This window comes from Lepidochelys kempii, chromosome 13 (assembly GCF_965140285.1).
Source record: "Lepidochelys kempii isolate rLepKem1 chromosome 13, rLepKem1.hap1, whole genome shotgun sequence".
NCBI classification, from domain to species: Eukaryota; Metazoa; Chordata; order Testudines; family Cheloniidae; genus Lepidochelys; species Lepidochelys kempii.
The window spans coordinates 30,294,298-30,306,938 of NC_136392.1; the positions used below are offsets into that span (position 1 = coordinate 30,294,298).

The 12,641-nt window shown below is 54.6% G+C and overlaps 1 protein-coding gene across 4 annotated transcripts in view; it reads right to left on the reverse strand.

Moving 5' to 3' along the window:
• CHD6 (chromodomain helicase DNA binding protein 6) overlaps positions 1-12,641 on the reverse strand; it is a 183,065-nt gene that overhangs the window by 38,783 nt on the left and 131,641 nt on the right. For all 4 annotated transcript variants that reach the window (XM_073309956.2, XM_073309953.2, XM_073309955.2 and 1 more), the window contains 5 exons: positions 7,158-7,360; positions 6,476-6,675; positions 3,795-3,954; positions 1,823-1,912; positions 231-334 (listed from right to left, as the gene is read on the reverse strand). In XM_073309956.2, the coding sequence (XP_073166057.1) occupies positions 231-334; positions 1,823-1,912; positions 3,795-3,954; positions 6,476-6,675; positions 7,158-7,360 (757 nt within the window). The remainder of the gene's footprint in view (positions 1-230; positions 335-1,822; positions 1,913-3,794; positions 3,955-6,475; positions 6,676-7,157; positions 7,361-12,641) is intronic.

The following is a 12,641-nucleotide window of genomic DNA, read 5'->3' on the forward strand; positions in this document are numbered from 1 at the left end:
CGCTCAGCACTGCCAGGTCATGGCAGCAAAAACAAGCGGCTTCTTGGGGCTCCTCGCTGGAGCACCCAGGATGCAGTGGGTCCCCGGGTGCGACATTCCACTACCTCCGCCCTGGGGAGGGAACATCGGCATGGTGCTCTGAACTCAGCAGCCACTCCTGGCTCCTGGCTCAGGCAGTGGGAGTACCCCAGCAAACCGGGGCAGGGCTCAGCCCTTGACAGGGACAATACCGTGTTTGAAAACTCCAATAAGCAGCGATTTATCAGCCTCTGCATTCCACCAGTCCACTGGGATCTCCACATAGTCGATATCCGGCAACAGCACGTCCAGCTCCCTGAGAGGGACAGGCCATGAATGCACCCTGATCTGGACTCCCGAGAACTCCCGCTTCTACAGGCAGCTGAGTGGGCTCAGGGGTCCCACGATGCTGGGGCAACTAGGGACAGGCCTTCTGCCTTAATAGCGCTCTGATGATTGCCTCTCCAGAAACAGTGGGGTCAGGTCCTGCATTCCGGTGTGTGCGAGCTCCCCGAATGCCAAGTGGACCAGCTATGGTAACAATCGAGCCTGGTACTAGGCTAGCTGAGTCCTGCTGTCAGCCTCCCCTGCACACACCAGTGTCACCTCCTGTGAGACAGGGATGGTGGCCAGGCCTGACCTCCACCCATCCTACTCAGCCTGGCTGGCCCATGAGCTCCCAGGACTCACTAGAGTGGCGTTTGCCTTAAGGCTGGGGAAAGTTTTCACTAAAGCTACCAGCCACCAACAGAGCAAGAGCAAGGCAAAGCAGCTATCTGCTGAAGTGCATCGAGCCTTCAGAGAGGCAGGCAGCACCCTCCCTGGCTTCCCTTCAGTGAGCTGCTGGGACACTGACTGACTGCATCTGTGCTGGGCACAGGAGCACCCTGGGAAAGCAGCAGCCTCTGCTGAGACAGGAAAGCGGAGGCTTTCAATAAAGGATCAGGCTCAGTGAGCTCAGCAAACCTTGCTCTCCTCTACCTTCGGCAGCAGGCTCCCTCCGCCACTGCTCGTTATGAGACACCAGGGCAATTACCAGGCTTTGCCCAACCCAGCATCCCTTTGGGGACTTCAGGAGACAGAGGGCTGCAGCCATTTCAGTCCCCCATGCTCCCTGCAGAGCAGAGGGAGGGAATGCAGGTCCCAGCAGACAATGCTCCACTCCGGTCTGAGCCACCTGGCTTGGATGTCAAGGCTAGGTCAGGACTGACTAGGGGCTACAGCTTCATATTAGAGGCGAATTTGTTGGGCTGCACTGTAGGGAATCCTGATTCCCAGCACGCTGGGGCTGGCTGGGGAGTGCATGAGTGTAGGGGGATGGGGGGGGGAAGTCTGCATGTGCCTCGGCATTGCACACCCATGTGTACGTGTGTATGCATGTAGCTCAGCGTGATTCCCAGTGGTGCTATTTCACAGGAGCAGTGGTCCTGTCCCCTGGCCAAAGGAGCCCGCTGTCCCTGCTCAGCTCTGCTGCAGAGGGAGCTCTCTAAGCCACAGGAGAAAAAACTCCGCCCGTGTCTGCCTTCTGCTGCGGCCAGCCTCTAGGGCCCAATCCTGCAGTCTCTACTCAGGCAGAGCTTCCACCAACGGCGACAGGAGTTTTGCCTGAGTGAGAACGGCAGGATTTGGCTTCAGATACTGTGAGGTGACTGACCCCTCTCATGCTGGCACGAAGCTCCCCCATGCCAGCCCAGAGTAGGCAGGGGGCTCCCCATGTAGCAGGGGCGCTGCAGCCAAAGATATCGGTCGCTATACCTCCACAGCTGGGCATGCAAAGTGATCTGGGCTGCTGGGAGCATCATACCTGGCCGGGGTCCCTTCGAAGGCTTTGTCAGCCACCTCTCCCAGCACTTCAGCTTTCAGGTAGTAGAGCATTCGCACCCGCAGCAGCACCCTGCCAAGGGAAAGCGGCAGGTCAATACAGACCGAGCATGGGGCTGGGATCCAGCATGGCACAGCCCCTACGCACAGCAACACAGCGTTTATGGGCCAGCTGGTCTGTATGGCAGCATGGGGCAATGGGGGATCGCTGCCCAGGCCTGCAGTCCGTGTGGTTATACACGAGGACGAAATGGTGGGAAGCCACTCCCCTTCTCATGACAACACCACCCAAGGCTGAGCGCAGGCATGGCAGCAGCTTCGCCCGTCCTTAGCTGCCCCTCGCACTGTGACACGGCAGGACACCTAGCCACTGGGGCTCAAGAGGGGAGGCCTGAAGCAGCTGGAACGTGGAGACTAGAGGGCAGGCCCCCTCCACAGGGGAAAAAGGTTCAGGCTGGCAGTGAACAGGCTCCTTAATCAGCTCAGTGGGCTGTGGGCCTGATCCCCACCACCTGGGCCTAAGAGATCTCACCTCACTAACCCTGTAATCAAGCAGGCTTAAAACACTCATGAAGGAGCTCACCAGGAGAGGGGAGGTGCCAGGCTGAGAGCTCACTAGGAGAGGGAAGGTGCCAGGCTGGGTACCCGCCTCCCCAGCAATGGCAGCAACACACCTCACTCCTAACCCAGTGAGGGAGGGGGCTGCGCTACTTACAGTGCTCATGGCTAGGAGAGCTCTTGCTGGGAGCTGGGATGCAGCATCCTCTGAGTGGGTGAGGAAACAGCTCTGGGTTACTGATTTGTTAAAATAATGTCTCTCTGTTCTCCTCTGCAAAGAGCTGTACCTGCTGGGCCGCACTCTCCAGGACCCAAGAGCTGCCCACCACCCTACAGGGCCCCAAGAGCCGTCTCCCTCCAGGCTCTGCCCCCCCACTCCCCAGGTCCCAAGACCCGTCCCCCTCCAGGCTCCACCCCCTGGATCCCAAGGGCTGTCCCCTTCCAGGCTCCGCCCCTCAGGTCCCAAGAGCCATCCCCCTCCAGACTCCGCCCCTCTGGTCCCAAGAGCCATCCCACTACAGGCTCCGCACTCCTGGGTCCCAAGAATCGTCCCCCTCCAGGGTCCAACCCCCGGCCCCCAAGAGCCGGCCCCCTGCAGGCTCCACCTCCCCGGCCCCCAAGAGCCATCCTCCTCCAGGCTTCACACCTCTGGGTCCCAAGAGCTGTCCCCCTCCAGGCTCTGCCCCCTCCCCCCATGTCCCAAGAGCCAACCCCCGCCGCAGGGTCTGACCCCTGGGTCCCAAGAGCCGTCCCCCTCCAGGCTTTGCCCCCTGGGTCCCAAGAGCTGTCCCCCTCCAGGCTCCGCCCCCTGGGTTCCAAGAGCTGGACCCCTGCAGGCTCTGCTCCTGGATCCCAGGAGCCTGTCCCGCTCCATTCTCTGCCCCCAGGTCCCAACATCCGTCCCCCTCCAGGCTCTGCCCCCCGGGTGCCAAGAGCCATCCGTCTCCGGCTACCACTAATGCACAAGTCGGCATTTTGATGCTGGTGCTACCAGGGTGTGCTCAGGTATCTGACCAGCCCTGCTCCCCAAGCCCCTGACCGAAGACAGCTGTGACAATAAGGAAGCTTCCTGAATGCCAGCTGAGCTGCGGGCAGGTGCGCTGCACCTAGTGGCAGGGAGACGAGAACTCCGTAGAGCTGCAGCTGCTGGCATGTAAACAGCACTTTACAGCATGGCAAAAACTACCCAAGGTCTGACGAGCCAGTGGGCACCGACCCAACGTCCCCACTGGCCTCTCCATACTGACTGCCCGGGTGAGTCCTTCCTCTTCAGACTCTGTGCTGCAGCCCACTGGCACGATGCCAGCTGGGGGCACGTGGCCTCGCTCTGGGCCCAGGGCGGGACACACAGCATGGCAGGTGCGCTGCAGTTCCCCGGGGCAGGGGCTCACACTCACTTGTTGCAGTGCTGTTTCAGGTGCTTCTTGTAGCTGTCATCATGCAGGACTATATCGGGGTTGCAGCTGGCCAGCCAGTCCGCGTTCTTTATCTCAGGCAGCAGCATCTGGTTCTTCGTCTTCTTCCCCTTCCTGCCCCTGGGCACTGGGGCCGACAGCCCTGCAACAGTGAGGAGGGAGCGCATGAGCGGCCCTGCTGCAGGCCACACACCACCCTGACAGGCACCTGAGAAATGCTCTGGATCAGACAGGACATAGACACTGGCTGGCAGGAGCAGTGCAGCTGGAAGGACTGAAAGCCAGCTCTTGTAATGCTCTTAAACCCTCACACTACAGCTCAGGTGGGAGTTGGAGAGCCAGAGAAAAGGTAGGCAGGGTCTCCAGCATACCCAGTGTGTCTGTCCCGGCACAATCCCATAGCTGAGCCATGCGTACATGGTGCCCTAGTTAGACCAGGTCAGGCCATGCCACATCCACACCTTCCCAGCAGTCTAAACGCACGGGGCAGTTCTGTGCGCAGGAGGTGGCCTGGCAGAATAGGCTGCTGGATGCCGCGGCTGGCAACCCTGCCCACAGAACTGAAGCAAGCTGGCCCAGGCTCTCGGCAGCCTGAATGTCAAGATCGTCAGACACAGGGCTGTGGAAAGAGGTCAGGTCTGTGTGCTGGGACAGGGAGCAGGTGCTCCAACACCTGCACTCTGCCTGACACAACCCACCTCCCCACTGCCCACCAGCAGGCCCAGACCAGCCACAGCTCTCCTTGATACACCCTGGCCCACACCCTCGGCAGTGCCACTGCACACCCACACCTCCCCGCACTATGCGCACAGCCAACGCTCAGCGCTTCCCTCACACACAAAGCGGACCCTGCTCAGGCTCTACACTCAGCTCCACTGTAGCCCCACCAAAGCTACTCCAGCCTTTTCCTGACGAGGTGAGAGCAGAACCCAGCCCAGGCATCCGGGCCAGACACCCCTCATGAGATGGCATCCAAGCAGACCTGTACCCACGGCACCTGCCAGTCAGAGTCCTCGCCTCTTCTATACAGCAGGGCCAGCCTTATGCCACAAAGGCGGGGTGGAGTCGTCCTTGGAGCCTATTCCCTGCGTTGGTTCCCTGGCCACGTTTCCCTGTGTTTTTATTCCAACCAGTTCTTGCAGTTTCACTTCTCGCATGAATCCCTCTAACCCTGGACAGGCCCAACTCACACACTCTTCCTCTCAGGACAGGACCAGCTCCCCTTCAGCAGCTCTCCAGACCCTTCCCTGCCGTGGCTACCATTGCACAGGGTCAGAGCATGGCTTGTGCACAGCTGGGCTAGAATTCAGTCCTGTACTGCCCGTCGCACGCCCAGACTCATGGAAGCAGAGGCCTCCCCAGGACCTGACTGAGAGGTTCTGAGGCTTCCCCTTGCAAGGGATCCAACTGAGTTACATTCAGTGCTACAGTGCAGTGTTCATGACCCTCAACGGACCATGCCGCTTGCTCGTTGCATTACTGAAATGTGTTCCCATATGTGCCACCCTATCAGTTTTACTATTGCTCTACTGCATGCTAATACACCGGGTTACGCCCAGCGACCAGGTGTGTGCCAGGATTCCTTTGGTCTAACCAGCACATGCCTGATTCCCCAGCGCCAGACCATCCTGCTGAGATGGCTCAAGTGCTGGACAAAATGACGATATTAACTCAGAACAGTAGGCGATGGCGTCATTCACGCTTAGGGAGAGATGCGATGGCCATGAACGTAACCCAACAGCACCAGGCACGGGGGGATTTCTGACCGGACCTGGGACTTCAAATCCACCACAGAACCTGGCTGCTTTCTCCTGCACCGCATGGGAGAGCCTCGCGCTTTACACTGCTAACAGCCACTTCACAAACAGCCTCTGGCGTGCCCTGTGGAGCGGAAATGGGAGCAGCTGCCTTAGCTTTCAGCATGGCTCACCCGTGACAAACTACTGAAAGGCAGCGCTGGGAGCCAGCCGGAAAGGGCTGCCAAACTTAAAGAACATTGTGCCATGGATTGGGGCACCCACACAGTGCCCAGCCAAGGGGCTGCACTGGCTACTTGCCAAGCGCCAGGCCTCATTTGCATTAGATCTCAGTACCCCAGCTGAGGATTCCCCCTGCCCTTTGTGAAGCACTGGGGGATCTACAGACGAGCAGCGTCCCACAGGGGATGGCTACTACAGAATGGAGTGGAGTCATCTTTGACATAGTGTGGCTGCCTGCAGAGACCACAGGTCCAAGCATGCAGCCAGCACTGGCCACTCCTCCACAGTTCTGAGAATAAAGGCCACTATGGGCTGCACTCTGCAGGGGACATTTGCCCCTCATCCCTGATGGTCCAAGCCTGGTCTCTGGTCTAAGTAACAATCTAGACCTCAAGAACAGGCAGCTCAGGTTGGCCTGGTGCCCTAGCTCTCCAGCCCAAGGTTCCCACTCAGCTGGGCCAGGGCTGGCCATTTCCTGTATCAGAGAGCCCCTCTGTCCTTGCCTCCATGGGTCTGGACGCAAGTCAGCCCTGTGACCCCTGGCCCCCACACAGTGCTTCCTTGTTGCCCAGCTCTGGCTGTTTGTGTGGCTTCTGGGATCCGCTCTAGTTTAACTCTCTAGTCCTGGGCACTGAAAGCTGGGCATACTGGCAGCGAAACAATAACTGGCAGAAGAGGGAGTACCTGAGTGATTTTGCAGGGCCTGGTTCTGGCCGTCCTTCGTCGGAGTGATCAGATCCCATATAAAACTCTTAATCTTCTCATCTCCCTTGTAGTGTTTGACGCAATAGACCAGGAGGGCCCGGCAAATCATCTCCATGTCCTTCTCGTTCAGGTGCCACTTGAACCGTCCGTGGGTCAGGATATCCTTCCAGCGCCCCCAGCTGGAGGAGCAGAAACACACACCATAAACACTGCAAGTGACTGCACTTCTCTAGTGCCCTCCAGTGGGGAGCTCACAACGCTGCATGGGGCACTAATGGACAAAGCCTGGCCAGCCCCCGGAGAAGCAGGAAAGTAGGGAAACTGAGGCACAGAAAGGGTGTGGGATTCATCCAGCATCACACGCTGGGTCAGTGGCAGAGGCAGGAAAAGAACCCAGGAGTCCTGACTCCCAGCCCATGCTCTAGCCACAAACCACACTTCCTCCCATAGATGTGGGGATTGCGCACAGCACCCAGCAGGTCCCCCGCGGCGGGGCAATAGCTCTGCAGCTCCCTGCCAGGTTTATGCCCCTCTGTGCAGCAGCCTGAGACAGGGACAGACAGACAATAGCAAACATGTGACACCAAACCACCCGAGAGCCACAGCTGCGCTGGGGGTCAGCCCAGCCTCACACGGTGTACAGAGCCCAGATGAGACCCACCCGAATATGAGCAAGTTCTTCTCCACGCGGAAGCACTCGGCCCGCAGGTAGCGCCGCGTCTTCTCATTGAGGCGCCGCGAGCGCGTGGGCCGCTCGTCGGAGTCACTGTCCAGCTCCGAGAACTCCATCAGCTCATCCTCCTCGAAGGAGTTGTAGTGCTTGGTCTGCTTGCGGACACGGGGCCTGTCGATCACTAAGCTCTCCTGCCGGGGGAGACAGTGAGAGGCTAGTGCGCCCAGAACCACCCGGCAGACCCTTCCCTCTGCATGGTGCCCCCCTTGGCCACTAGCATGAGGTGTGGGGATGCTTCCCTCCTCTGTGCTGCCTTCTGGCCTCAGCAACTCCTAGCACCACCCAGCTCTCTCCAAGCCTAGCACCACACCCAGCATCTGGTGCCAGACCCAGATGGCCCGTTCAACGCCCAGCTACTATGGACTGCCACCCACAGTTAACTGTGGGTGCAAAAAATGGAGGTTACTTACGGTAAGTGGAGGCTCTTTGAGACTCCACATGTGAATAGGCAAGTACCCCGAGTCCGGAAATTCTTCCAAGCAGTGTCTATTGGCCCACACACACGCCGTACATCTTCTTGTGCTCCTGACTGAGGGTATAAGAGACAGTGCAGGCTGACGGTGTTCCTCCTCTTATCGCAAATCCAACAGGATCTGAAGCAGAGGGGAGGGAGGGCGGGTAGTGGAATACAGATAGGGACCACACATCTTGAAGAACCTCCAGTTACAGTAAGTAACTTCCATTTCTTCTGAGAGTGCTGGTCCCTGTGTGTATTTTACAGGTGGATGACTGGCATGCAGTGGTCAGACTGCAAGTGGGTGCGAGGAAGCTGGGAGCAAAAACGCTTGCAGCACTGCAGATCTCAGATCTGCATCAGCGGCCGAGGCATGAACTAAAACGTAGTGCATTGTGAACATGTGGACAGAACTCCAGGTGGCCGCTTTGAAATTGTCTTGTAGCGGGACATCATGTAGGGATGCTGTGGAGGTGGCCTGTGCTCTCGTGTTATGACCTGTGACACCCACAGTGGGAGGGATCTTTGCTTCCCGATAGCACTTTAGGATGCATCCTGAAACCCACTTAGAAATCCTCTGGTTTGCTCACGCGATCTGCCTGCAATGGCAATAAAAAGTCTTGGTGATTTCCTAATGGGTTTCGTTCTTTGCAGGTATAACACCAAGGCACATCAGACACAGAGGCAGCGAAGCCTCTTGTCTTCAGCGGAAGCATGAGGTTTTGGGAAAAGTACAGATAAGCAAATACTTTGGTTGATGTAGAATTCAGAAACAACCCTGGGGAGAAACTTAGGGTGTAGGTGAAGGGAAACCTTTTCTTTGTGAAAAACTGTAATAAGGAGGGTCCGCAATGATGGCTCACAGCTTGCTGACCCTCCCGGCTGAAATGATAGCTACTAAAAATGCCACCTTCCTGGACAGGCAGGCAGGTCACGGAACATGTTGTCATGGGCTCGAAGGGTGAATCGGTGAGCGTCGACAGTCCCACTGTGGTGTGCCCACTGCGTGAATATCTCGCTTAGGACTGAATTGTGCTTCTCCCATGCGTGGTCCATCGAGAAGTGACTGCTCAGTTTGGTGCTGTGGCTACCCGGAAGGTAAGTGGCCTGCATCATGATGTGATTCCAGATGCACCAGTTCCAAAGTTTGATGGCTTCCAGGTTTAACTCCAGCAGGTGACATCCATGTGCATTCCATCATCTCAGTGATCTGGACTGTTCACAAGTAAGGAGATTGATGCAGTCATTGCAGCCACGAAATTGGGAAAAGCAGTAGGAAAAGATGGTATCTGTCCTGAGTCCCTATATAACCTGAGTTCATTGGCATGGAAATGGATGATTAAACTTTTCACCCACATTTCGGAGACCAGTGAAATTCCCCACGTGTAGCAAGAAGCCAAGGTCATTGCACTCCTGAAGTCTGGGAAACCTGTGGATCACCCTTCTAGTTCTAGGCCAGTCTCTCTTGAGCACCATCTACAAGGTGCTGAAGCATATGATTCTGAACCAAATCGGGTCCATGGCATATAGTACCCTACCCAAGAAGGAAGCTGGTTTTCGACCGCACAGAAGTTGCTGTGACCAGGTCCTGGCTTTCACTACAGACATTAAGGCTGAATTCCGACAAAAACTCACAATTGGTAACGCTTTCACTGATCTGTCAGCAGCACGTGACGTAGTCCAGAAGGATGGTCTGCTACTGAAACTGGCCAAAGTGAACCTGTGTGTAGATTCTCAGCCTACCGAACACCAGGCTTAGTGGCCACAGGATGTTTGTATACCTCAGAGGCAAACCCAGCAAGCTGCACACTTTAAATAATGGGCTACCACAAGGCTCTGTACTTGCTCCGACCCTCTTCAATGCATATGTGAGCAATATACCTGAAATGATAATGCAGAATGTTGAGTATGCTGATGATATGGCACTCACAACTCAGGCTCATAGCTTTAAAGAACTTGAAGTGACCCTTACATCAGACCTTAAGATCACAGAGGAGTACTTCAAAAAGTGGTGGCTGAGACCTAAGATGGGCAAATTGGTAGTCTCTACTTTCCACCTTGACAAGAGAATCGCACAAAACATACTGTTGAGTTTTGTGGTGAAACTGTGCATTAAGACCCAAAGCCAACATATTTTGGCATCATTCTTGACCACACACTGACCTTGCATGACCACCTCAAGAAAGTAACCTCCAAAGCAAAGACTTGCATCAACATTTTTCAAAAGTTATCAGGAACAAGCTGGGGATCAACTGCCACAGTGCTACAAACATCAGCCTTGACCCTGGTGTACTCAGTTGCAGAGTACCGTACGCCGATGAGGACAAAAAGCTGCCATACCCAACTTGTGGACAGGCAGCTAAATTAGACCATGCGACTCATCATGGGAACTTTAAAATCAACACCTTTACTGTAGCTTTCTGTATTAACAAACACCGAATCCCCAGCTATCCTTTGAGATATAGCCACAGCATGAGAACTTAAACACACCAGACTACCCAGAACTTCCCATCTGGCAGGTTATGGATAACATACCCCAACAATGACTGAAACTGTGAAAACCACTTTGGATCACACGTGACCATCTCATGCCTCTGGATCTAGGCAGGGAATGGTGAAGTGTCTGGACCTCATCTACTATTCCAAACAAGCACATTTTTACTGACACAACAAGATGCCCTTCCAGTTTTGATCTGCCACAGATACTTTGAACCACACTGAACTGCATCTGAATAAACCACAGAAGATGTGGCTACTTGTTGTACAAGTGGAAAATCAAAGACTCACCTTTGGGTGACTGCAGTGAGAGCATCCAAACCATCAAACACACCATAACACAGTGCCCCAAATCTGGATTTAAAGGTGAATTGGATGATATCCATGTCACAGAGGAGGCCTTGAAATGGCTTATGGATCTACAACTGCTGCTATAGAATGTTGCTTTGCAGATGCCATACATACAATAGAGAGACAGAGAGAGCCAGTTTCCAGGCAGAGGGGACAAGACCTCGTTCTGCCCTGTTTGTATCATAGTGGTGATATTGTCTGACATCACCTGTATATGGAAGGAGCGAATTACCTGAAGGAAAGCCTTGCACACAAGATGGACTACCCTTACTTCTCCTACATTTATACGTAGCCTGGCCTCTCGTGGGATCCAGGTTTCCTGAGCAGTGTGGTTATTCAGGTGAACGCCGCACCCCAGGAGGGACGCGTCAATCACAATGGTGGCTTTGCAGGTGGGCAGGTTGAAGGCAACACCCACCATGACCTTTTTCGGGTTCAACCACCAAGCGAGGTGGGCAATAACTCCAGTGGTAATGGTCACCCTCGAGTTGACATGGTCCTTGTTTGGTGGACAGATTGTGTTGATCCAAACTTGTAGGTATCGCAAGTGAAGCCTGGTGAATAGTGTCATGTAAATGTGTGTGGGCATGTGGCCTAAGAGTGAAAGGCATATGTGCACTGTAATTCTTGGTTTGCAGGTAATGCGTGAAACCAGTTTGCTCATTATGTGAAACCTGTCTGCGGGGAGAAATGCTCTCACTGAAACCGAGTCCAGTGTTGCTCCTATAAAGTTTATCATCCTTGTGGGCAACAAAACAGACCCTTTTCTATTTTTGCAAACACCTAGGGCTACCAGAAGTTTTATGAGAAACTCTGTTGCCGACCTGACCTCTGCCAGGTGATGATAATAAATTGCATGAGGAGGGGATGGCCTTGGCCTAAAAGGCTATCTCTAGTGTTTCCTTCTGAGGGCTGGAATGTAAATTCCCAGGGAACAGAGTGTCCTTTAATGAATGCAGGGACTTGAGTCCTTTCATAAATGCAATTAGACAAACACCTGTCAGGGATGGTCTACATAATACTTAGTCCTGCCCTAAGTGCAGGGGACTGGATTAGGTGATCTCTCGAGGTCCCTTCCAGTCCTATGATTCTATGATTCATCTGTTCTCTGACTGAAGAGATTTGATTCATCAAACGGGAAGTCCTAGATTGTGTTCTGGACCTCCCTAGGAAACCCTGATGATTGCAGCCAAGAATTCCTCCTCATGACTAAGCCAGAGGCCAGACTTCTGGCAGCTGTATCCACTACATCCACTATGGCCTGGAGAGCTGTTTTTGCCATTAGTTTTCCCCCATTTATGAAGGACTGAAATTGGGCTCTGTCCTTTGTGGGAAGCTTATCTATGAAATTTGCAAGCCTGGAATAGTTATTGAAATCATATTTCACTAACTGAGCTCGGTAGTTAGCAACATGAAATTGCAGGCCTCGGAGGAGAAGACCTTTCTTCCAAGGATGTCCAGTCTCTTAGAGCACTTGTCTGTTGGGGTGGTCCTTTGATAGTGTGACTGAGCTCTTTCTGTAGCTACCTGTACCACCAGTGAGATGGGGGCAAGGTGGGAGAACAAAAATTCAGCTCCCTTAGTGTGAATGAAATATCTCCTCTTAGCTGTCTTCGGAGTAGGGGCACAGGATGCTGGAGTGAGCCATCCACTCTGGCTGGTTCTAGGCTGGCTTCATTAACTAGGAGGGCCATCTTGCTTGGTCCCTGAGGTTGCAAAATATTCAGAAGTTGGTGTTGAGAATCCTGGGCCTCCTCCAGTGGGATCTGGAGGTCGCTGGCAACTCTTTGCAGTAGCTCCTGGTACTGCCCATTGTAATCCAGCAGAGACAGAGAGGAAAAAGTGACCGCTTCGTCCAGCGATGATGAAGAGACACACATCAGAACTGTCAGTACCTGCAGATCTGGGTCAACTTCTTCCTCCTCGTACACTGACAGATCCAGCTGGCAGGCAGGAGAGGAGCAGTACGATTCTTGAGAAGGGCCCAGATGCTTAGAATACGGATCCACGGACCCCAACAAGGCCAGAAGAAGGGGGTCGATCAGTTGTGGGGGGGGGGCTCAAGAAAATCAGTACCAGAGGTGCCTGGGGAGGTCATACCCTGAGGAGCA